Source organism: Notolabrus celidotus, chromosome 12, assembly GCF_009762535.1.
Source record: "Notolabrus celidotus isolate fNotCel1 chromosome 12, fNotCel1.pri, whole genome shotgun sequence".
NCBI lineage: Eukaryota > Metazoa > Chordata > Actinopteri > Labriformes > Labridae > Notolabrus > Notolabrus celidotus.
In genome coordinates, this window is record NC_048283.1 from 11,647,059 (window position 1) to 11,673,339 (window position 26,281).

General features: G+C 41.8%; 1 protein-coding gene across 4 annotated transcripts in view; it reads left to right on the forward strand.

The window, feature by feature from the left end:
• Nucleotides 1-26,281, forward strand: part of cadm4 (cell adhesion molecule 4) — a 219,250-nt gene that overhangs the window by 180,052 nt on the left and 12,917 nt on the right. For all 4 annotated transcript variants that reach the window (XM_034698613.1, XM_034698612.1, XM_034698615.1 and 1 more), the window contains exons 3-6: nucleotides 3,502-3,789; nucleotides 7,592-7,753; nucleotides 11,359-11,449; nucleotides 21,588-21,760. In XM_034698613.1, coding sequence (XP_034554504.1) covers nucleotides 3,502-3,789; nucleotides 7,592-7,753; nucleotides 11,359-11,449; nucleotides 21,588-21,760 — 714 coding nt within the window. The remainder of the gene's footprint in view (nucleotides 1-3,501; nucleotides 3,790-7,591; nucleotides 7,754-11,358; nucleotides 11,450-21,587; nucleotides 21,761-26,281) is intronic.

Sequence of the window (26,281 nt, forward strand, 5' to 3'; positions counted from 1 at the left end):
TATGACTTCACCCATCAGTGTCTGAAAAGGTGTTTTGAAGCCAAAAGATGGTAGTAGAAACGTTGGAAATGCTGACTCAACCTTACTTTTGGTCACGAGGAACAGACAGAGATGGAGTTGAGGCGAGCCTTGAGATACCCATGGGCAAAATGCTACATTGTGGCCGCCTAAAAGTCCACTCAGCCACAACTCTCATTGCACAAATCTTATAAATAACTCTTAATCTTAATACCTTAAAATGGATGAGTTACAAAAATGCACCGTTCATAGTGTTGAATAAAAGAATGAAGTATTCAGACACACATTTCCCACAATGGGGAAATTTAAGTGTTACAGCAGCAAAGTAGACAATGCAAAACACTATAAAGTAAACAAGAGCATCTATAGCAAATATTAAAAAAGCTATTATTAATTAAAAATTAAAGAATTAAAATAAGCATATCTTATGAACGTATATACACAACTAAATAAGTACATTTATAAATATTTAGTGACACGATGAAAAATGTGCACAGACTTGTAACATAGGTTAAAAACAACATACAGATCCGAGAAGATGGGTAGAAAGACGTATTGCACATGTAAGAAGAGAGGGATGAAGTCATTATTGCACGTTAATAAATAGATGGGGTAGATATTGCACGTGTCTGTTTTGTTGAGGCTATTGTTATTGATTATAATGTCTGACCACTGCAGGAAGAAAAGACCTGAGGTATCTCTCCTTGAGACACCACGGGTGAAGTAGTCTGTCACTGAACGAGCTTCCCAGTGTTGTTATGGTCTCCTGGAGGGGGTGTGATGTGTTGTCCATCAGAGAAGATAGTTTGGCTATCATCCTCCTCCACAGGGTCCAGCGGGAAGCTCAGGACAGAGCTGGCCCTCTTCACCAGTCTGTTCAGCTTCTTCCTATCAGCAGCAGAGATGCTGCTTCCCCAACAGACCACTCCAAAGAAGATGGCTGATGCCACCACAGAGTCAAAGAAGGACTTAAGAAGAGCCCCCTCCACACCAAAAGACCTGAGTCTTCTTAGCAGAAGAAGTTTTACAACCTTACAAACCAGGCTGTAAACAAACGCTGTATTGTTGCTATGTATTTTAACAAGTTTGTTAATAGAGATTCTTTGGCTTTTTGGACCAGCCTCAAGTGAACACTCGCGGAACTGCAGTTTTTTGCACCCATAGACTGTATGAATAATGGACGTAGTATACTTGACGTCTTTATCTGTTCCTGAGAGCTTTTTTGAAGCCAATCGGCGATGAGTGTCAAAATGGTAATACTGAGCTCAACCTAACTTCTGTTGAGTTAGTGTGAGGTAAAGAGGCGGGGTTTGAGCCTCCTCGCCAACAGCTACAGTGTTACCGCCAAGCGGCAAACTCCGGTCTCAAACGATGAAGCCAATGCGGAAGTGCTATAAACTGCAGTACATCGAGAATCCGCTTGAGGCTGGCTGCAGAAACACCGGAAACTACATAGATATGAATGGGAAAAAGACGATCTTTGCAGCATTAATAAACATGTTTACAGCCTGGTTCAAAAAACGGCTTGGCCCTATGAAGCTAATCTCTCTAATGGCACACACTGTACGGGGAGTGAATTTTTTTCTAACGTGACGGTTCAGAAGATATTAGGATTACGAGTTTTGCCCAAATAAGGACATGACTGACGTGACTCCCGGTCGGGAACACACAGCCATTGGCTAAGAGGCTCACACTACGTCACACCTGGTTGAGTTCCGCATTACCAATATGGCTGCTGCCGTCGATTTGCTTCAAAACAGCTCTCAGGAACAGATGGGTGACGTCACGGATACTACGTCCATATTTTATACAGTCTATGGTTACCGCCTGTCAGTCAAGTCAGTCAAGTCCTTAAATGGGCAAACTTGTAATCCTAATATCTTCTGAACTGTGGTATTCACCCCTAAAATTCACCCCCACACAGTATGTGCTGATATAGAAATTAGTTAGAAATAAACCGTTGAATCGTCTTTTGTGAATTGGTTTGTATGTGGTTTCAGTGTTTCTGCAGCCAGCCTCAAGCGGACACTTCATGAATTGCAGTTTATAACACTTCTGCATAGGCTTCATATATTGAGACCAGAGATTGCCGCTTGTTTGCACCTCTGCATTGGCTTACTTTTACAACTGGTTCCAATAGGTTACATCCACTTCCTCACACAGTGTATATATGCTACTTATACCCAAGCGGCAACCTCCGGTCTAAAAATATGAGTCCAATGCGGAAGTGTTAAAAACTGCAGTTCATCGAGGATCCGCTTGAGGCTGGCTCCGGAAGTACCGGAAACCACATACACATGAATGGGAAAAAGCCGATCTTTACAGCAGAAATAAACATGTTTACGGCCTGGTACAAAAGACTAGTGCAGTCTGGATAGCTCATTACTCAATCGGCTCACACTGTGGGGGGGGGGTTCTAACGCGGCAATTTAGAAGATATTGAGATTCCGAGTCTCCCAATGAGAGGCACAGCTGACTTGATTGACATGCGGGAACACTGTAGCTGTTGGCTAGGAGGCGCAAACTCCGCCTCTACGTCACACTGGCTTGACAGCAGTAATATGGCTGCCGTCAACTATTGGCCACAGAACAGCTCTTCAGAAACAGATGGGTGACGTCATGGTCCTACGTCCATATTTTATACAGTCTATGATTATACCTCGCTAAGAAGTGATTGAAGCTAACCGTATCTACCTTTCAGACACAGATAATAGCAAACATGACAACAATGTAGGACCAAATAATGTAATAAAAATTGAATTGCATGAGTCAGATTATCTTGCTAAGTTTGTAAGGATAGGTTTCATTCCTCAGAACTGAACGTCCCCCTGATTTATTGAGTGTTCTGTCTGCTCAGTGTGAATATGTTAGTTTGTGAATGAGATACAAACTCGCTGCGTGGTTCTCATCTTAATACAAACTCAAAGTACGGTAGCCAAAGCCTTCTAGTAAAATGTGTTGAAACCAGTTCTCTGATATGACACTGGATTTGGCAGGCTTATTGTGCGCGCGCTCGCGCGTGTGTGTGTGTTTATGTGTGTGTGTGTGTGTGTGTGTGTGTGTGTGTGTGTGTGTGTGTGTGTGTGTGTGTGTGTGTGTGTGTGTCTGTCTGAGAGTGTGTGGTGTATTACGAGTAAACAAAGCACCATGACAAAAACAATTCTAAATGCTCTGTGTCTCTCTCAGACGCTTCAGAAAAACATTGAATCAATTACGCTGACCCAGAGTAAAAGGATTTTGGTTGTTTTTTTCCCCCCTTTGTTTTTTCCTTTACTCTTTTTCACATGAAAAAAGGGTTTCATATTTCTTGTGATTTTCCTACCAATGACTTGTGTTTTCTTCCTTGTTCTTGGTGTTTCCACCTCTCTCCCAACACACCTCCCCTCTTTTACCTCCTACTCTGTCTTCCCATTTCCCCCTTCCTCACTTCCACCCCCCATCCATCCATCTCCCCATATCCACTCCATCCTGGTCTATCTCCAGCCCTGAAGGATGACCGTTTCCAGATGGTGCTCTTCACGCCACGCCTGGTGCGCATCACGTTGACCAATGTCAGCGTTTCCGACGAGGGGGGCTACTTCTGCCAGCTCTACACGGATGCCACGCACCACCAGGTGGCAACGCTTTCCGTTTCCGTTCCCCCTGAGACGCCCACGGTGGAGGTGAAGCAGGAGGCCGTGGAGGGTGGGGAGGTGGAGCTATCCTGTGTGTCGCCGCGCAGCAAGCCGGCCGCCACTCTGCGCTGGATTCGCAATGGCCGGGAGATTCCAGGTACTTTGACACGGTTGACAGATGGACTAATGGGCGGTTTGATGATTATGAGAGATAAATGGGGAAATAATGGTGGGGACAAAGGCCAGGTGAAGTGGGATGGGTGGATGATATCACAGAATGATGAATGGATGGAGTGATTGATGGATTGACAGAGGGAACAGCAGATGGATCAGCTGATGAGAGCACTTTGAGATAGACTGATGGACAAATGGTTGGCGAAAATGAAGATTTCAGGCTGCCAAAATCTCTCCTCACCTCCTGTTTCTTTGATTTTGATCAAGTGTTCTATGCAATATTTATAGGAGACAGTCTGGTTTGAAATGTTAAAACATACCTCTTAAAATGTGAGGAGTAATAACTTTTCTGTTTCCGTTCCTGCAGAGTAAGGTCATAAGTTCAAAGAGGAAATTTAAATCTACATATGATGGTCGGTGTGTAAGAAAGACCAACAGAAACAGGAAGAGAGAGGGGGGAGATATCAGAGTGTTTTTGTCCTTCTGTAATGTATGAGTCAAATGTAGCAACGCCCTCCCCTTGTGCTGTCTTTTGAAAAATCTCATTTAAATGTGTTTTATTTGCACATATCATCTCACAAGTACACCACTCCATCAAAGCATAGAAGCTTAACATGCTTTAGATTTTCCGTTTTCTACATTTATTTCACACCATGACAAAGAAACACTTTTTAAATTCACAATCCTCTTACTTTTTATTTCTAATAAATCCACCCATGAGACCTTGATCTATCCTTACTTGCTTCCTTCTTTAGCTTCTTTGAGTTAAAGGGAAAGTTCATTCATTTAAACATCCAAGATTGATCTCTCCTTTCTTAGTGTTTATACGCCTTTTGAAAAATCATTTCATCATGCTTCGCTCACAAATCAGCATTTCACTTACGTTTCGATTACAATTCAGCAAAAACCTTGTACGACTGACTGAGCACGAACAAAAAAAAAAGGAAGATTAAGTTATGCAAAGTCTCTTTCACTCAGGCTTATGGCTATTATTTAATTCAATTTATCTCCAGTTTTTAATAAATGTAGACAACACTGTTTAAAAGTACAAAATCGCTGTCAAACATGTGACTTTATCCTTATTCATTAATTCAGTACCCGCTGCTTTCAAATACCTCCCACAGACAGGATGAAAAAATGAGATAATCTGGTGTCAACAGTTTTTTGGGACACGCATTGAGAGATGTTTTACTCTTTCAAACTTCATGTCAGTCGTTGTCGCTTTTACTTTCTATTTTTGTCTGACTCTCAACGACTCTTTCATCCAGCCACTTTAGTTATTTCTCTGTCAGAACGCAGCTGTCACCGTCATTCTGTCCTTTCCTCTCTACCCCTTCTGATCTGTCTTTTTTTTCTACTTTTCTTTCAGTTTTATTTGTGACAAAAGACTTGGCACTCCTCACCTTGCTTATTGGTTGAAAATGACTTTTAGAAAACTGCACTTTTGTCTCTGGTGTCTCTTCTTGTTTATTAACTCTTCTCTTTTTTTCATGCTCTACTCTTCTGTCTCGTGTCCTTTTATTCTTTACCCTTATTTATTCCTGATCTCTGCTCCTTATGTTTTGTTTCCTTCTCTCTTCTCCCTTTTTCTCCTCTTTTTTTGTTACTCCTCCCCTGGTCCTATTTCCTGGCCCCTTTCCTGTTTTCTCTCCCCTGTTCTTGTTTCCTTCCCTCTCACCTGTTTCTTTCTCTCTCCAGTTTTCTCTTACTCTTATTCCTCTCTCTGTTATGTTCCTGTTTTCTTTCCGGACAAAAGTATTCCTCTTTCTTCTTCTCTATTTTTCCTTTCTCTTGTCTGCTTTCCTTTCCTCTGGCCTTGTTTCCGTCTTGTTTCGTACTCTCTCTCTCTCTCTCTCTCTCTCTCTCTCTCTCTCTCTCTCTCTCTCTCTCTCTCTCTCTCTCTCTCCTGTTTTCTCTCCTCTGGTATTGTTTCCTTCTTTCTCTCCTGTTTCCTCTCATCTGGCCTTGTTTCCTTCTTTCTCTCCTGTTTCCTCTCATCTGGCCTTGTTTCCTTCTTTCTCTCCTGTTTCCTCTCCTCTGGTCTTGTTTCCTTCTTTCTCTCCTGTTTCCTCTCCTCTGGTCTTGTTTACTCCTTTCTCTCCTGTTTCCTCTCATCTGGCCTTGTTTCCTTCTTTCTCTCCTGTTTCCTCTCCTCTGGTCTTGTTTACTCCTTTCTCTCCTGTTTCCTCTCACCTGGCCTTGTTTCCATTTCTCTTTCCTGATTTCTTCTCTCTTCTCTTGTTTCCTTTTCTTCTACCCTGCTTTCTTCCAAATTGTGTAGTGTTCCCTCTCCAGTCTCATTACCTCTCCTCTTTTCTTGTATCCTTTCCTCTGGGTTTGTTACCTCCTCTCTTCCGCTGCTTGTAATGATCTTCTCCCCTTGTCTCCTCTTGATTCTCCTCCTTTTATTTTTTTATCCTCCCTTGCTATCCTCCCCTTCTTTCCCTCAGTTCACACTTGTTTTCTCCTAATTCCTCTTTTTCACCATCTCCTTTCTCCCTCTCCTCACGTTGTTTCCTCCTTTCCAGTTTCCTCTCCTCTGATCTTGTATTCTTCTCCTCATCCACTAGTTTCTCTCTTCTCACCTTGTTTTGTCCCCTTTGCTTACACTCATTTCCTCTCATTTCCTCGCCCTCCCCTTGCTCTCATCTCTTCTCCTCTCTTCTCCTCTCTTCTCCTCTCTTCTCCTCTCCTCTCCTCTCCTCTCCTCTCCTCTCCTCTCCTCTCCTCTCCTCTCCTCTCCTCTCCTCTCCTCTCCTCTCCTCTCCTCTCTTTCTGGCCTGGAGTTAAATGAACTGTGACACTAAAGGTTAGAGGCAGATCCCAGCAGATATAGGAAAGCACTCTTTAATTAAGACCCTATCTCCCCACTGCTCCGTATTCCTGCTCATCTGCACCCACCGCCGGCCTCTCTCACGCTTCGATTGGGCTTACTTTCATTTGCTGGGTGGCATAATTGAAAACTCAGCGCGATATAAGTAATATTGTTAAATTCTGCCTCAACATGCACAAACTCTCAATACGTGACCATGTCACCCCTCTGTTCCTCCTCCTCCTCCTCCTCCTCCTCCTCCCTCTTTTCTGTCTGTCCTCCCCGCTCCTCTCTTCTTCCATCTTCCTCTCTTCCCCGCATCTGGCCTGGCACTCTTATCGCCCCCTTTCATGTCTGGGCTTGTCTCGCCTCAGCTCTCCTCACTTGCCCCCCCCTCCTTCATCAATCATGCCCGATTTGCTGCCCCCTCTCTCCCTCCATGAGTCCCTCTCTGCATTGCCTTTCTTCTCCCACCCTCTCCACGTCTGGCTCAGTTAAAATCTCAATTCAGTTATGCATATTCACTCTTTTTATCCTTCTCTCGCCCCCATCTCTCTCTCTCTCTCCTTCACTCACGCACACACAAACTTCTTGCTCGATTTACCGTCTGCAAACAAACAGTTCTGCTGCTTATAATTGGCATGAAATGTAGATGCAAATTGCTTTCTCTTATTCTGTCCTCCACCTCTTATCCTCCACTCTACAGGTACAAGTGCTACTGTGAAAACCTCATCCTCAACTCACTCCCTTATCCTGACTTCCTTTGGTTCCTTTCAGTCTGCTCCATCCTTGTATCCACTGCTGTCTTCTCCTCTACAAGTCCTCTCTTTATTTTCCTGTCTCCTCCCCTCTCCTGTGATATCTCAGCAGGGAAAAAGGAAGAGCGAGCATATTTTGGCTGCTAACTTGTTTTTTTCCCCACCCCACCTGTCCTCTTCCTTTCCATCATCCCATCCCTCCTGTTTCTCCTCAGGTGTAGTGTCCCAGCAGGACAACCAAAAGACATTTGCCGTGTCCAGCACCATTAGGATCCCGGTGGAAAGGAAAGACAACGGGGCTGCGCTGAGCTGTGAGGCGTTCCACCCCGCGCTGGGGGGGCAGAAGAGGATTCGACACTACCGCCTGGATGTGTATTGTAAGCCTCTCCTCTAAAGCTTCTGTGTGCACATTATATCAAAGTGCTTTCCATCCATCTCAGTAACAAATTAAGTAACATGATGTTCATGGCCAAATATTTCAAAACACAAATTATTCCATCTGTATAGCTGTCTTTTAAGTTGTTACTTCACCATCATTCTTGATTCGTTTTTTATTTTAATGCCGGCAAAGATTTTGTCGGAGTCGCACCATCATTTTTCAAATGCCTCAAATCTCATTTAAAAATGAAGCTCATTCAAAACACAGTCCAGCATTTTAAAAGAGCAACACTCCGAGCAGCCCCTGTATGAGACCTGCTCTCATTAAAACCTAATACAGACACAAATCTCATCATGCAGGGCGCCGTCAGAAACAAGTCTGCAACCAGGTTAAGGTCCTGGCTTTAGAGGCCAAGCAACACCAAATGAGAGAACCTTGGTCGCTGTACGTGCAGAGATCTCAGCATAATTCTCAGACTGCTGGCTATTTTCTGTCATATTTACACAAGTTTTAATGCTCTGAAATCTCCATGCATAAGTTCGCGCCAGGCAGACTGAAAGCAAACAGAGATAACAATACTGCAAGAGATTTAAATGTATAATTGGTTTAAGTCTAGTGTTCACTCAGGGCAACGATTTTAGATAGAACTGTAATATTTTAAACTAAATTCTCTGCAGATGGCTCAATGGGATTAATCTTAAAAATGTCAGACAACATTCATCTTTATCTTTACTTTAAGTCTGAAATCAATCATTTATTGTAAATCCATTTGACTTTTAATCTTGTCAAACATGTCAGGTGTGCTGCTCTAGTCTACTAAAGTTTTCACACTTTTGTCTGCAGTGCTTTTTTTTTTAACTTCAGGAAAAACAAAACATGTACTTGCATACAACCCAGCAAGATTACTGTTATTTAATCTTTTTGTTTTCATATTGAGAAAAACAAAGTGTTGTCATATCTGATCTGTTAAGACAAAACAATTAGTTCCGCAGAGATTGGCTAATAGAGCCATCATGGTTGCGTGCAGTTTCAGTAAAGTTGACTGAAACAATTAAATGTTGTGATTTTCAGTAGAAGAGTTACTGGTAGGTAACAAATTGTTAATATATTTTATGATTTTATGATTGTAGGCCCAAAATAATGGTCTGAAATTGTTTCTAAGCTGTAGTGCATCCACTGCTCACTGGCCGGGGCATAGATGACAGTTCTCATCTCATAGCTCGGCCTGGTTTGGCGGTATTTTTAACTAGAAAATGGGGATATGGGAGGAAATCATCATCTCTCTATCTCTCTCCCTTAATCTCCTCTATCCCTCTTTCCAACCCCAACTTGGTCGAGGCAGATGGCTGTCTAACATGAGTTCTGCTCAAGGTTTCTGCCTGTTTAAAAGGACAGTGTTCCTTACCACTGTAACTTTTTAAATGCTGCCAAGTGCTCAGCTCATGGTGGATTACGATGAGATAGGAGTCCTGTCTGTATAAAAGGACTGGAACTTACCCTGTCTTGATGTTAGGTCTTTGTTAATAATTTAACATAGAGTACGGTCTAAACCAGGGGTTCCCAACCTTTTCAGCCCGCGACACCAAAAATATAGGTGCCAAAGACTCGCGACCCCCACTGTCCCTCAAAGTGATTTAATGTAGCTTCATTTAGCTGGTCTAGCAGAAAATTAGCCTCCCTATATGAGCATGTGGCTGTGTTTCCTGTGTCATTATGAATTAACCTACTGCTACTGATGCTTTTGATAATTAACTGTTCACTAACTCTAAACTTAAGAGTCATCTGGCAAAAAGAAAGGCAGAAAAAACATTACTTTCTATTTTTAAGGTTTTATTTCAAGGTTAGCTACTATTTTTGTCGATATTTGTTACTATGATGGGTAAAATGTACTATTTTTAGATAACTTAAAAAAAACCATTCTGGAGGACATCAAACGACCCCCCATTTGTGTCTCGTGACCCACCAAGGGGTCCCGACCCACACTTTGGGAACCCCTGGTCTAGACCTGCTATGTTTGCAAAAGTGTCTTGAGATAACGTTTGTTGTGATTTGGCACTTTACAAATAAAGATTGATTGATTGCTTGATAGTGCAGCCACCAGCCACCAGCCACCAGCCACCAGCCACCAGCCACTAGCCAGGGCTGTAGCTCCAGTTAATGACTAAACTGCCATAAAGCTCAACCACTCTGATGCATCAAGCACAGATGGCATATTGCATCTTATAGCGCGGCCCAGTTTGGCTGTATTTTTAACTTAAAAATTGAGATACAGATGTATGTAGACTGTGTCTGGTTAAACTGGCATTTAACCACTGACTGGAGCAATGTGTCTCACCAGCACAGGCATGTAGAGATTAACCTGCATGGAGGCTGGTGGTGCTAGCTTTGCCAACATTAGCCACACTTGGTAAACCAATTTGGCATTGTTATATTCTGTTTAGCCGTGTGAAATAAATTGTGCTCAGTTTTGACCATGTTCTCCCTATTTTCTTAGCTGCACACTAGTTGGTTAAAATTCAAATTTCTGAGGCGTTGGTGGCCTAGTGGTCTAAGCGCCCCACATACAGAGGCTACAGTCCTCGTCGCAGGGGTCGCCAGTTCGATTCCCGGTCGACCGATTCCTGCATGTCTTCCCCCACTCTCTACTCCCCACATTTCCTGTCTCTCTTCAGCTGTCCTATCAAATAAAGATAAGATAAGATAACTTTATTGGTCACCCGTTGGGAGAAATTCTTTTGTTACAGCAGCTTACAACACTGGACAGGGGAATAGAACAATGTAATAACTTAGTTAAAAATATAATAACAATAATAATAGTAACGATAAAATTAAATAGAATAGAATAAAATAAAATAGAATAGAATATGGCAACTATTACAGATTTATACACACTATGTACTTTTCAAACACACTATACACTTTAAAGGCAAAATGGCCAAAAATATAACTTAAAAAAATAAATAAAATTTCTATCTAAACAACAATTCAATTTCCACCATTTGTCTTGATATCCTCTTAGCTTTACGTATAGTTCACTATGACTTCTGATACTGTAATATTATAAATATAGCCACAAACAAACAGCTGAGATATAAATATTATTCATATTCACCAAGGACTTCTGCATTTATCTCTGGCTTCTATTAATTGCCACTCGTGTACTAATGTTTGTTGATGGATCAGAATGATTCATATTCAACAGTTTAGTCAATCTGTGCGCTCGAGGTTCCTCCAGCCAGAGAACTGCTAATAATGACCAACTGTCAGAGTGGATTTGGCTCCCCATCGCTCCGTTCCTGAAGTTAGTGCAGTACAGCAGCTGCCTGAGCAGTGGGCTGCTTATGATAACAGGTGTCTCATCCGTGGGCTAGTCGGCTGGTTGCCTTGGAAACAGATGTTAAAGACCCTTCCTCCTCTTGTTCCTCCACTTTGTTCCTCCGCTGGCTCGCTCTGATTTCTGATTGTTTTTCTGTCCTTTCTGATTGCTGCTCCATTTTGATCACTTTGATCGTTTTCTTGTCTATCGTGCCTTTCTTGTTCGGTCTCTCATATGATTTCTGTGCTCCCCCCCACTCACCAGCTTGTCTTTCCCACTCCCTACAGTTGCGCCCACAGTGAGAATTGTTCCTCCTACGGGAATCCTGCGAGAAGGTGACTCGCTCAGCCTCACCTGCTCCGTCACTGGGAACCCACTGTAAGTCTTTATGTGTGTGTGTGTGTGTGTGTGTGTGATAAATTGTTTTGTGCCATCTGCAGTTTCTGCTATCTATGCCTTATTTTAAATTATGACATTAAGACTTTGCTTCAGAATCTGATAATGAGAGTCATTGCTGTTAGCGGTAATTAAAAGCAGAAATGAAGAAGCAATAAAAAATGAGGCACTGAATCAAAGACATGTCTTTATACTTAACGCCTCTACTCCTAGAAAATGTGATTTACAGCAAGCTCTTCTGCAACAAAAGAACACATGAAGGATCATTTGACGTCATGGTAACATGGGGTATAAAGACTTGTTGTCATACTTCAAAAAGTTATTTGAAAGAGGAATAGTAACACAGCTGCATTCACCTTCCAAATATCTGACACCAACACATTTACCACCTGGCACAAAACACAGCTCAAGTTGCTATTTTGGGTTTTCATGCATTAGCAGTGTGTTTGCATTTTCTCCCCTGCCATAATACATTTCTGACATAATATTCAGACAGAATAAAAGGTTCCTCTCAACAAAGCGCCGGAGTCTCGACAAATCGGCTTAAGAAAGCACAAAGAGCGTTTGATTGACGATAACAGGCAGGAGGTTGCCAAGTTCAATGACAACCCTTACAAATATAAAATTTCTTAAAACGGTAATTTGGGACAGCGAGTACACACATTAAACTGTTTTGGGGAATTGTTCTGAGCTGCTGTGAGAATGACATTTAGGTCGTAACATCACCAAACAGCTGGTAGCTGCAGGTAGCAGCAACACAGAGAGCTGCAAGCCTGAGGGGCTCTGCTTTCATTCTGGCAATCTGTTAGGAGGGTAAAATGGTTACTGGATAAGGATGTGTTCAGTTTGTGCTTTTATTCAGTAAAGAATATGCTTGAATTCAGGCGCCTGTAAGATATGCAAAAGTCAGAACCACAAGTATGCATTACCTTGAGCACAGATGATGGAGAGTCAAGTGATCAGGCATCCAAGTGAAAATGTGAAGAACTCTGAACATGTGTGTATGACTGAAGGCATGTGGGCATGTGATGAATGTTTTTTGTTGCATTAGAGAAGAAATGACAGCATTTTTTTTTACACTGTGCAACGACAGTGCATTCTATGTAAGGGATTATCTATTTCATATTGTCTCAGTGATGGTGTGTAGGATCCTGTCGTTTTGTGTCAGGTCTTGCTCACCCTGTCAGGATTTTAATCTGCATAACCACCCGTTCATTAAACATTATCTCACTTCTCATCGTGCTACCAACAAAGACGTAGACACATTGAACACAAAAGTTGATTAAAAGATGATTTTATTGATTCAAAAATGATTTGTTCGGGCGCCATTGGCCTAGCAGTTTAAGTGCATGCCCCATATGCCATTGAAGTGGTTTTGACTCCTGGCCTCGACCATTTGGGGCACCCCCCACTCTCTACTCCCCACATTTCCTGTCTCTCTTCAGCTGTCCTATCAAAGCCAGTCCCTCCAGGAAGTTGCTGTATCGTGATCAAAACTATCAACGCAAATTTAACCAATCAGCACGATTTTTGTGTGGCCCTGCAACTTTATACAATCACCACAACTTTTCCACAAATTTGACCAATCACCTTAACCTCAGGCCCTATATGTCATCTGTTTCGTCATCAATTTCACTTCCTTGTTAGCGGTTGACAAGATGAAGAAATGTCCAACACGAAAAAAGCTCATTCCGGCAAAGTTTGTGCAAGTCAGTTTCTGAATGTTTTACATGAAAGCGGGGGTAAACTGTTTTGCATGGCATGCAATATCATGGTGGAACATAAACTTAAGTCCTCACTTGATCGGCACTTTTCCACAGCAAAACACGCACGGGTGAAAAGCGAGGACAGCACGCAGGACAATTGACAATGACAACGTTGTTATGTATTAGACCTTTATTTTACCAGGTAAAAAATGTTTGAGAACCAGTTCTCATTTACAAACATGACCTGACCAAGAGGCGCCAACAGGAACACATGCCCACTTTTGTTCTATTTTATGTTTATATGTCTGTGTGTGTAAGTAACAAGCAATGTGCGAAAGGTGTATAAAAGTATGCATGTAAGTAAAGTTATTTATAGACTCAACTACCCTTTTAGTATTAATAAGCTATAGATCATACGTCGGGCATTCAAAATCCATGTTTCCCCCGCTGTGCGTCTAATCTTTAAAAATAAAAGTGATGCATTCCTGTGACAGGCTGAGTTATTATTTGAAGGGCACAGTGTTCGCTTGGGTTCTACCTGCAGCAGGTGTGCTCTATGAACCAGCTCTCCCTGCCTCCATGCATCTGTCTTATCTTCATTGAGGATTTTTACCCTCTGGTGTGCATCAGTGACAAAGACACAACCGGGGACGTCTGTTTAATATTTGACGTTTTGCCGTTGTTGCAGCCATTACTGTAAAAAGCTCTGTGTGTAGAGCTTGATTTAATCCAGTTTGGTGTTACATCAGAAACATTTAGTAAGTTTTGATAAACTCCTTGTTGAAAATGCAGATGCAGTTCAGAGTGCCATGAACTGACTGTCTGTCCAGTGCACCTGTCACTGCAGGTACATTCAGGGACCGTCGTAAATGTGCAATACAGCCCTTTAATGGCATTTTTCTGTGAATCAAGAGAATCAAAATACAGTCACAGCTCAGAGATGCTCTCACGAGCTCTGCTCTCATTGCCTAGATTGGAGGATAGGATGTTGCTCCACTTTTCTATCAGTGGAGCTTGGGGCCCAGTAGCTCCTCAGGCTGCTCTAACATCTGTGCTCGTTAGATGTCATTATTTATTATTCATTAAACAAAGCTGGGTAATATTAAATTATATTATATTCTATTCTCTTTATTCTATTCTATAACGTACTATTCCATTCTGTTGTATTCTATAGAAATATATTTGGCGGAAACAGCCAGTTTTAAAATGATTCAGGTAATTATCATCCACCTTGCACACAAATCCCCTCCTTCTTAAACGCTGTTGTGAAGCTGTCCTTGAGTAACCGCTACCTGCGCTCGTGGAGGTTGTTACTGACCACAGCAGAAAATGCAATTTTTTTACTCGATTGCTACCAGATGTGTGAGAACATGCGCTTTGTCAGCCTTTTATGCAAGTCCCCCCTCCAAAAAAAAGGAAAAGATGAATGTGTCTCCCTGATACTCTTAAAATAGCTAGCAGCAAAAAAACATCCAAACCCTCTTCCTTTTTATTATGTGTTGTTCAAATCAACACCAAGCTGACCTCTTTCTATATAATTACCAGCCTACATAATTCCAGAGTTCTCGCTTGGAAACTTCAAGTAATTACCAAGTACGTCTAATCTGAAACAACTTCAACATATTCCCTATAATTACTGCAGGATCTCTGGGTCCTGTCTGAGATCTATCCTTGGAAATGGGCAGGAAATTGAGCACAACCACATGCTGTCCTGCACAAATGATGCAGGAGCCCCCGTTGGGCCAATCAATCTAAAATGCATCATCTGTTGAAGTACAATTGAAGTTAAACCAAGGGTGTCTAATGGATCGCATGTGCATTTTCAATATAACCACCATCATCAAACAAAACATGAAATTTCACAATCATAAAAGCAAAATGCTGAGAGGCATTGTGCTTTCAGGTTTAATTGAAATCACACAGCATTGCCTCCCAGAAATGATATTCATTTACAATACATTACGGCCTATGTTGGTCTATGTTTTGGCTGACACAGATCAAAGATTCACATTTCAGTCAACATAATGAAGAAATGTGACACAGTGCCACGGAAGAAGCAAAAATGTTGGTATTGAACATTGTGTATTGAAATAATCTTTTAGTACACTTTGCACCCACAGTGACTGCAGCATTTTGAAGCTTTGTTTGCTTGTGAAAAGGATTACTTTAGAGACATGAGATATTCTTTTTTTATTTATGTCTCATGGAAACAACAATCTTTTCCTGAACCTCAGTGTTTTTTATCCCCACCTTTATTACTTACCTGGATGCCAACAGTGGGCAAGGGGGAGATAGGGTCTGCGTCCATGAATGAGTTTCAATCTCAGAGCACATCTTACCGGCACTTGCTTTTGCTCTGTTATCAAAGTTGGCACCCTTTGGCACCTCTTTGTAGTGATCCCCAAGTCAGTTTCAAAATGCTCTGTGAGCTTCATGTTGCTTTCACTCAATGGTATTTTACAAAGAAGAAGAAGAAGAAATTACCCTCAAAAAAAAGGTTTTCCATTCTTCTATTGCTGTCTACAAAGTTAATATCAGAAGTCCCGCCCCTTTGTTGTTTTGATTGGTCGGTGGTAGAGGAGTGACCAGTGTTCATTTTGGTTGCTATTTTAGATGCAGTCTTAGTCGTAGCCTTAACCATAGACTGTATAAATAATGGACGTAGTATCCGTGACGTCACCCATCTGCTTTTCTGAAGTGCTGTTTTGAAGCATTTTGGAGCCAGCCTCAAGTGGACACTTGAGGAACTGCAGTTTTTGACACTTCTGCATTGGCTTCAATTATTGCGGCCGGAGGTCGCCGCTTGGTCTAAACACAACTATGCCTGATCAGTTTTAGTCACATTTAAGTCATTTTGCCCGCTTTAGTTAAGTCTAATTTTAGTGTAAAGAAAGTCAGTTTTAGTCTTTGCACATGGATAAAAGTGGTCATATGCTGAAATGATTCGTACTCCGAGTCAAGTTAAGAACCCTCTTTCTCTGCCCACTATGGCTAGATGTCTAGTTATATATGGAAAAGATGGGCCCTGTAGCCTGAGTGCATGCACCAGGTCTCAGTCTGCTCTGCTATTTGGGGTCCTCTCTTGTAACTTCTAATAATAGTAAATAACCCACATCTTCTTTGATTTATTTTTGAAGTTAGATCTTTACTTTCTATTCCTTTCATCTGTACTGCTGCTCGATCCATTCTGTCTGGAGTGTCTTACTCACAATGGCCAACGTGTCCCTACAAACAATTTGGGAAGCCATACAGCGAACCAAAGTTGATCTGCCGGCTCATTTTGACAAAAGTTGAAACCCTTCAGATAAGTCTCTGAAGGGTAAAGAAAATGGATTGGATTGCACTTTTACAATGATCCCTAATTGCACCTATAGTGGCAAGTAGACAGGACTGACATTCAGTTCACTGTGAACTGCATCTCCATCTTTGATAATTGAGAGTTGATCGAAACTACAGAACATCTTACTCAACATGCTGACATATCACCAAACCAGGATTTAGAGGTTTTGACACAGAGCTTTCAGCAAAAAACAGCAAACATCAAATATTAGACTGACATACACCGGGGAAAGTTATCGGTGATAATGGGAAAGATGCATGGTGGCAGTGAGAACTTGTACCCAAAGTACACTTGTTACAAGTAAGTGAACAAGTGAACACTGAGCCCATCAATGCATTTGATTTGACAGATCAGATACAGCGGGGGTAACATTTAAGTCTTGTCATTGTCTTGTTGATAAAAACAAAAAAAAAACTACATCAGAGTTTTTATCACCAGTAATGTATTTTAAGGTCAATATTGTTTCCTCTTCATCATGGACAAAAAAGCCATTGGCATAAAGGTTTGATCATAATTTTCATTAATGAAATTAACACTCGGAATGACATTGACGTGCGCAGTGGTGCCCCAAAAGTTGAACTATTTTCATCTGAGAGCGCTGTGAGCGCAGTGACAAGAAACAATTTGTGTTAAGGGCACCTCTGGGGTTGGGACACTGCTGATGAAAATACTGATCTGCATGGATTTGTACAGAAAAAAGACGCTGCCAGAGGGAAAAAGCAAACAATGTTAATGGACACATTGCAAACCCTCTCTTCACCCCAATTTACCTCCTGGCAACTCAAGCATGGTACTAAATGTAGTGTTTGATTAGATCTAATACAGTTGTCGTACAAAAACAAGGCAGCAATTACATCGTCTTGGTTGCAGTGCCAGAAGAGTTGCACGCCATCTGCAGTAAAACATAAAGTTTAATGTTTGTGAGATGTATAAAAACAACATAATCCATATTTTATTGCATGAAGGACAAAGAGAAAAGCAGCTTTATACCTATCAAAAACTTGTATGTGTCTGTCAGTGTGTGGGTACAGCTACGAAACCAAATCAGCAGTCAACACTTTGAGTGCCAGCTTTGAAACAAAGCCTGTTTCCAGTGTGTGTGTGTTCACATCCCTTTGTGCACTTTCCAGGAGGGTATTGGGTCCTAAGCTCCTAAACCCTGTCCTAGATGGTCCGTCTGTCTGTGGGCACCAAGTCCACTAAAGCTCCTCAGTAAAGCTTGATGCAGCCAACGTGTGTGTGTGTGCATGTGTGTTTTAGTGTGTTAGCTAAGTGAAATCCCACAGTGAGGTCTGGCTGAGGAGCGTATTGGCTGAAGCCCCGATAAAGCTTTGTAATGGCTGGTCGGCGATACTGTGTTTGTGTGTGTGTGCCTGCGTGATGCATGCATGTGTGTAATGACGAGAAATGAGACAGCAGGCTGCCCAAAAATCTGACCCTCATCCCACGCTCGTCTGCACACACATGCACTCACACACACACACGCACACACGTACACACACACACACACACACACACAATCATTCACTCATACATTGCAGACACCTCCTTTGCTCCCTTGCCCTGCTAACAGCCTGTTAAGTATTAATGACCAATTATATGCCACTTCCTTTTTGTGGAGGGGGACACTCATTGTTTTCAAGGAGCGATGGAGACGACATTTTGTCATTTATGCTTAATTGCCTGCTTGTTTATGTGTTTAGCGTTTGAAGGAATTACTGCATGTGGGAGTAGACTTTGTGTGTGTGTGTCAGTGAAGGAGGGGTGATTTGTTTGTGTGTGTTGGAATAGTGAGAGAGTGCGTGTGACTAAGCAAGAAAGAGGTCTAATTAGACGTCCTGAGGGATTAGAACCCAGATGAGTCAGGTTTGTAATCTGGCCAGGGTGGCAGGAGCCGTGACACTCAGCCAGACACACACACACACACACACACATGCACACACATAAACACACACAGCTTTGCTCCCCAGGATGTCTCTGTAATCCTCACACCTCCTGTCTGCTCTGCCTGCCCGTCTTTCATGACCAATTCATTTTGTCTGCTCCAACCCTTCGTCTACCACCGCACCAACTCTTCTTCTTCCCATCTTTCCTCCACCTGTAGTCACACTCGCCTCTCTTCTTTTTCTTCACCCCACACATCTGACACCCTATTTCTCTCTCATCTGCCTCCCTGTCCCTTCCTGCCAACCCTTTCACACCATGGCTGCCCTCTGACCATCAATCTCCTCATTATTTGTCAGGATACAACCCTCTTATGCCATTGGCTGGTTCTTCAAACCCCTTTCATACTTTCTTCTCATGTCAAAGTCTCCCTGCGGGCTTGTAACCCTGAGTTTTCACCCCTCTTTTTATAGCATCCGTCAGTGCCTTCCCTGGGCTTTGATCCCTTGTCTCCTTTCACTCTCATTTTTGATATCCCTCAGCATTTCAGCTTTACCAAGATGTCTTTAAGACTGGTGTTGTACAAGTGTAGTGGGGGGGGGGGTCATTTCTGTGTTGCTTATATGCTTACACATAAGCTCATTATGAAACTACTTTTCTATGTGATGATTTCACAACAGCAAAAGAAAAAGAAAACTTTAAAATTCTAAAAAAAACTCCCCAAATGTGGAAACACATGTAGCATAAGAAAGATAGGCCGTGTCTTCCTCACTGGACCGCAACATGCACTGACCTGTCACACCTGACCTTACTCCACCAATTCACACACCTGATGTCTGGTACATTATCCCGATCTCAGTAATCACATTTCTACCACTGATATATACGTTACTGCCTGGGCAATGTATTTATAGACTAACTATCCATCCATCCTTTATCTTGACAGCTTATCCAGTTAGGGGTCACGAGGGGGGGCTAGAGCCTATCCCAGCTGGCTTCGGGCGGAAGGCTGGGTACAATTTAGAGTGATCAATTAACCTGGTGAGCATGTTTTTGGACTGTGGGAGGAAGCCGGAGTACCTACACATGCACGAGGAGAACATGCAAACTCCACACAGAAAGGCACCTGCCCGGCCAGCGATTTCAACCAGCAACCTTTTGGCTGTGAGGCAACAATGCTACCCACTGCACCACCGTGCAGCCCTTATAGACTAACTAAACATTATTCAATGTGTTGCATACATTACCTACTGTACAATTATCTATAGGCAATATACTTTATCAACTGTTCAATATAAGTTACTGACTGCAATATGCTACACATAACTAACTGTTCAATATGCCATACAGTATTGAATGTGGAATATACTGTCCCTTATTACCTGTATATACCATACTTAATCAACTGTGCAATATATCTTATTAACTGTGCAGTATACCATATATTATCCACCGTGGCGTGCAATATACCAGGGGTTCCCAAACTTTTCAGCCCGCGACCCCCAAAATATTGGTGCCAAAGACTCGTGACCCCCATTGTCCCTCAAAGTGATTTAATGTGGCTTCATTTAGCTGGTCTGCAGAAAGTGACCCTACCTATATGAGCATGTGGCTGTGTTTCGTGTTGCCGTTATGAATTAACCTACTGCTATTGATGCATTTGATAATTAACTGTTCACTAACCCTAAACTTAGGAGTCATCAAGCAACAAAGAAAGGCAGAAAACTCATTACATTTTCTATTTTGTAGGTTTTATTTCAAGGTTCGCTACTGTTTCTGTGGATATTTCTTACTATAATGGGTCAAATTTACTATTTTTAGATAACTTAAAAAAAAAAACATTCTGTAAGAAATCTCACGACCCCCCATTTGTGTGTTGTGTACTATTTTTAGATAACTTTTGTCATTCAACTTTCTTTTGCATGTTCACCACAAGTTAACAAATTGTACATAAGTAACACAAAACCCACAAAGATAAGAGAAAATGAATAATAATAATAATAATAATAATAATAATAATAATAATAATAATAATAATAATAACAATAATTATAATATTAATAATAATAATTATTATAATAATAATAATAATAATAATAAAGAAATAATAATAATAAACAGTAAAAACAAAAAGGAATATAAACATAAGAAAACAAGGTAAATAAACAAAAAATAATAATAAAACATATTTTTAGCTGACTTAAAAAAAAATCACGACCCCCCCATTTGTGTTTCGTAACCCCCCAGCGGGTCCCAAACCACACTTTGGGAAGCCCTGCACTTTACCATACATTATCCACTGTGTAATAGACCATTTATTTTCAACTGTGCTATACACCTTATTAACTGTGTAATACATCATATATTATCGTCTTTGCAGTATATTACCTGTGCAATATACTATACATTGTATTTCATGTATCTATCTATCAGTGATAGATGCGATAGATACTGTATACTACACATTATTTACTGAGCACTATTTTTGTCAATAGACCTTATTTAATCTGTTGCTAATATACGTTATCTACCATGCAAGCGTCCATTATCCTCTATACAATATATAGGATTTGCTGTAAAACACATTGTTTTACTTGAATACATGCTTGCTATGTTACTGCAGAAGCCTGTGCACTTTGGGTGAAGTATTTTTTTTAATGTTGTTGGTTCTGTTTCTACTCTGTGAAAAAGTCATGTCTCTTTAACAAGCAGCAAGCTGTTGAGGGTCTTCTTAACAGACCCTCAACAGCTTGTTAAGCAGCCCTGCTGACTCTGTTTTACACAGGTCCTGTGCACTGTACCAGTAGGTTTGACACTCCCTCCTAATCAGAGCAAAACCAAAGGAATTCTGGCTGTTGCAAATGTTAGCAGCCTCATATAGCACACATATACATTTAAAGAGACAGAACCTGTTAATAATGCAACTCTAGAGATATTCACTGTCCAATTTCATTTGAAATTGTGACCCCTTGCAATGCTGTTTATGAAACACGGTGCAAAGTCATAAATTATTGATCGTTACAGAGAGTGTTGAAGCTGGCTGCATTTAAACAGATAGAGTCGAGGTTGAATACTATGCTGTTGTTGGGTTATATGCGTGAGTGTGCAAGCATGTGTAAGGCAACGTGAAGTATGCATATACACTTATCATCAAGACTTCTCTGTTTCTCTTTCTCTCCCTCTCTCTCAGGCCAAGGAACACCCAGTGGTCAAAGATTAATGACACCTTACCTGAGAGGGCGGAGATCTCTGGCCCCACCTTTCAGATTTCCCGTCTCAGCCAATCACATAATGGGACGTACCTGTGCCAGGCCCAGAACAACTACGGACGCGCTGCTGATCATTACACCCTACTTGTGTATGGTGAGTAACCACGGCTGCATTTATATATTTCTCAAGGTGGGCTTCAAAAGTTTCATTCTTTTCATCTTTTGTTTTCTTTTTAAGTCTTGGCATCCCAGGCAGTTCTTCAGAGTTGTGTGTAATTTTAAATTTGATGGATCTTTTGTTTGATACATTCCTTTCTTTGCATTTTGATGATATTTTTAAAGAAACTCTTGAATTTTATTGATGCTTTTATCTGCAAGTTGTCTGTGGAGTCTGGCTATTCTTGCACTGGGCAACAGACCCATTAAATAGGGATGCTTGTCTCATCTGTCTTTCAGGTTTTATTTGTTTTCCTGATTTGATGCACAGCAGGAAACCTCTGCTAAACCTCCTGTGCAATTGATTCTGCAGAGATATTGATCCCACAAGAAAATGTTGGCTACCATGCTCAGATACTAGTCACCAACATCATTATTCAAGCTATCTCTTGTAAAGAGCCAATTTATCTCATCCCCTGTGACCCTTTTGTCTCTACATGGAATTCAGAGTAACTTTAATCATCAAGTGCAATAAATAAAGGCACAAGAAGTCTAGACAAGTTGATGAATTTCACAATAAAAGCTGGCACGTGGGATACAAAGACAAGAGAAGGTAACGCTGGGTGAAGAGTTTGCTGAATCTGTTGAAAATCTGAGTTATTGGCAGAAAACAACAGTGGAGCACATGTTGTATTGAATATTCAAGGGATTCATATTTGCTTGTTGCTTGTGCAGAGGAATCAGAGTGCTTTGGAAGACAATGTGGGTAGGAGGCTTTTGTTGTCCAAGTTTTCCCAGATTTTTCACCAAGATTCAGTTGTGGTTTCTGAATTCTTAATGAAGGCTGTCCCAGCAAAAAACTGCACGCTGAGCAGCTTTCTTGTTACGCCATAAACTTATCTTTCACAGGAGAAGTGACAAATTGGACAACTTTCTCCCGGAGTTTGAAGAACATTTGAAAAACAAGGTTGCGATTCATGTGAGTGTTGTGCAATCCACTCATGAAACGCCTGAAAACACTTGCTGTCAAATAAGCACAAGATTGGAACTGTAAGGTTTTAAATGGGGACGGCAAGCAAAGCCAAACCGCAAAGCAGGCTCATCATTAGATGGGTTTCATATTCAATACGCTTGTGTTTTGGCCTAATTACCTGCACACTACTGTCACTCAGCAGGGTTGCCCTTTTGATCTACACAACCCTGATGGCTGCTCCTGTCACTGCGCCCGAGCACCTGATCGGGAGATCAGAGGCGAAGGAGCCCATGGAGGGAATAGAGACATGATATCTTATGTAACGTTTTAGACTGCTATTGGTTAGCGCCCCCTCATCTTTCCATCACACTAACCCTCTCTTTCCCTCGAAACACACGCGCGCACGCATCAAGCCCTGGTACGTGCACGTTTCGCATCAAACAGCGCGCATAATGGCAGCTTTCCACAGGCATCCAGCAGTGGCAACAGTACTAAGATGAAAGGTGACATCCCCCTCCCACTTCCCCTCCCTCTCCCTCCCACTCTCCGTCACTGTGTGTGTCTTTTTCTCTCGCTCCCTATCCAGAAGGTTAGACACGTTGAGCTTTGATGTGTGTTGCCACCACTGTAGAAAAGTGTTCTGTCTTTCTCCATCCTCCTCAGTTCGCCCTCCCTCACCATTTTTTAACCATCGTCTTCATTTGTTTTCCGCTGTGCCCATTTTTTCTTCCTCTACATTTCATCATTTGTCTTTTTTATTTCATGCCATTGCTCTGTGCTGGTCATTAATTAGATTTGGCTGCCTTTTTCTTATTTCTTATCATCTTTCATTAAAAAAAAAATGGTACATTTAAAATAAAAGAAAATCTTTCCTCAACTAGAATCCATAAAAGGCCAGAAAAACGACCAGCATTAGCCTGCTCTGCATCCCGGATTTCCAGAAATCAGTTTCTTAAATCCTTTTGCCCGACATCAGAAATGTTTTGCAGTACCTCAAAAAACTCTTCTCGCCTACTGGGCAGATTGTTTCAAACCTTATCTCAAAAGCTCAGAGTTGTTGATTCAGCCATCAAAATACTGCACAGACGCCTGAAAATTGCTCTTAACTCTCCTGTAAGTCACGGCTGATAACCTAAATAAGTTGATGCTAATTCTAATCAGGAAATGTCATATTTACTCCTTACACTTAGCTGATGATAATTAAAGTTATATGTGTGTCCTTGTGAATGTTACATGACTATAAAACTGTGTGTGTTTGCTGAGCATCACTGCCAAAGCAAATAAACCTCATGGGCTTAACACCTGCGAGTGAAGTGCTTCCTCCTGATGATTAAACACAAAGTTCATCAGTCAATATTGAAAATAAAAATGACTCCTCTCTGTAAAATATGTTAAGCTGACTCATAACTCAAAACACTTATCCAGTGTATGCTTTTCATCATTCCTGCACCCACAGTGTTACAGTGGGTGTCTTATTTTTCTATTTTTTTATCTGAAAAAGTGAATATTTCATTTTGTAGCAAAGCTCTCCGCTTACCTAAAGACTTTAGAGGTTAAAATTAAATCATAGAATATCATCCCACTCTCACTCATCTTCTCTGTTGGCTTATTTTCTCTTCTAGTCACTATGATTTCAACCTCTCTGCCTCTTTTTCTCCTACACCTCTCTTCTGTTATTCTCCATCCTGGGTTGCTTCTTCTTTTTCTTCAGCATCCTCTCCTTCTTTTGTCTCTGCCCGCTGTTCTCACCTCTTTTACACCACCTGTCCAGTTCCTCGTCTCCCTCCTCTCCTCCCACACCCATTCTACTGTTTTCACCTTGGAACTGCTTTGCCCTCCGCTCTCGGTTCAGCTGCAGTTCAGTGTCTTCACTCCAAGAAGGCCCCGGATTTCTGACAGGAAGGCGCAAGGCGCAGAGAGAGAGAGGGAAGAGTGTAACTGAGGGAGGAAAGAAAGATGGGGAGGGAGGGAAGAAGGACAGTGGAGGTCGGAGGCAGGTTAACATTCAGTACCGCAGCTTGTCAGATAAACGGGATGTCAGTTGAGTTGGCTTCCAGCCTTCCCAGAGGGAATCCCAGGGTGCTCTGAGGGAGGGGAAAAAAGGAGGTATCGCTGGAGGTTGTGTGTGATAAAGGATGAGTCAGCAGAAAAGGAATCATTTTATTGCAGGTGCAAAAAAACTAGCAGCGCTCCCTCTCGTCTCTCTCCTTCCTTTCAGTTTATGTCAACCTTCCCTCTGTGAGAGTTATCTGCCATCAGGGTCTGAATGCTGGGTACAAACTCAGGCAAAATGTGTCTGCCAATTTGTTGCAGGTGCTTTAGGCGCTGCTACTTTGTGAAGGGAGACAAGCTTAATGCTGGCACAGGAGAACAGAGAGCGAGAGGTAGCAGACATTCCTAAGAGCGATGCAAAGTCGTGATGCATCAAAGCTGAGCTTTATCTGACTATGTGGTCACAATTTTTCCTCTATGTATGGGTTTGTGAGCCTGTGAGCTTTGATCTGTTTATAATCTCTATTTACAGGCACAGGCTCTGGATTTAGGTGTTGGAAGTGTTATGTTTGTTGGGAGTTTATCACTCACATGCATTTCAGCTGGTATTCGCTGTACGCAGGAAAACAGTCCATATGGGGAGCAAATGGAGAAACACAAATAGTAATGCATCCTGGAACCTAGTTATCTTACAACAATGGAGCTTCACGTAATGTCACAGATATCTGCTTGAAAGTTTGGCTAAATGTGTCTTAACACCAACTCCATTCTTGCGTCTCGAGCTTCTATCAACTTGTAAACAAAGGCAAAGAAGCTGGTGACTGCTGGCTACACTGGAAGTAGGGATATACCAATCCGATCCAGGTATCGGATATCGGCTAGATCGGACTCAAAAAGCTAGATCGGATATCAGTGACAAAGGACCGATGTATAGTGCAGATCCATATGGCAGATCTATTCATCTCAGTTCTATGCTTTTCTGTGTTTATAACAGCCATGTGCGTCTCCTACGTCATCAGCGCCGGCCGGTCTGTGCATTTTTGCCCGGTGGAGCATGATGGAGGATAAAGATGCTCTGCAGTTTAGGTGCATGCTTCTTTGCTAACAACTCTGCCTGAACCTTGCAACATGTGCAGCGCTAATATTTCCACGGATGGCAGTCGCACTGAAAAATGTAATAGGAGCCCAAAGGAAGAAGTTTACATCAGCTGTAGCGTACTGCAAATAAGCAAGAAACCTTCTATTAATGGATTCAAAGTGTGAAAATATGGACAGGTTATTGGATTTAATTGTTCCGGATCCTTGAAATTAAGGGATTCCAGCCTCTGGTTTAGCACTTGGAACCCAGGTACAGTTCACCATCAAGTCAGAAAAGCCTGAAGTTGCCAAAACATGATTCTATCCTCACATTGAGGAATAGAGATTGTTAAATCAATACCCAGGATCGGATCGACTAATTGGTATCTGCAGATACCAAAGCCCAGGTATTGATATCGGTATTGGGACCTAAAAAGTAGGATGGGTGCATCCCTAACTGTAAGCCCCAAAAAGTGG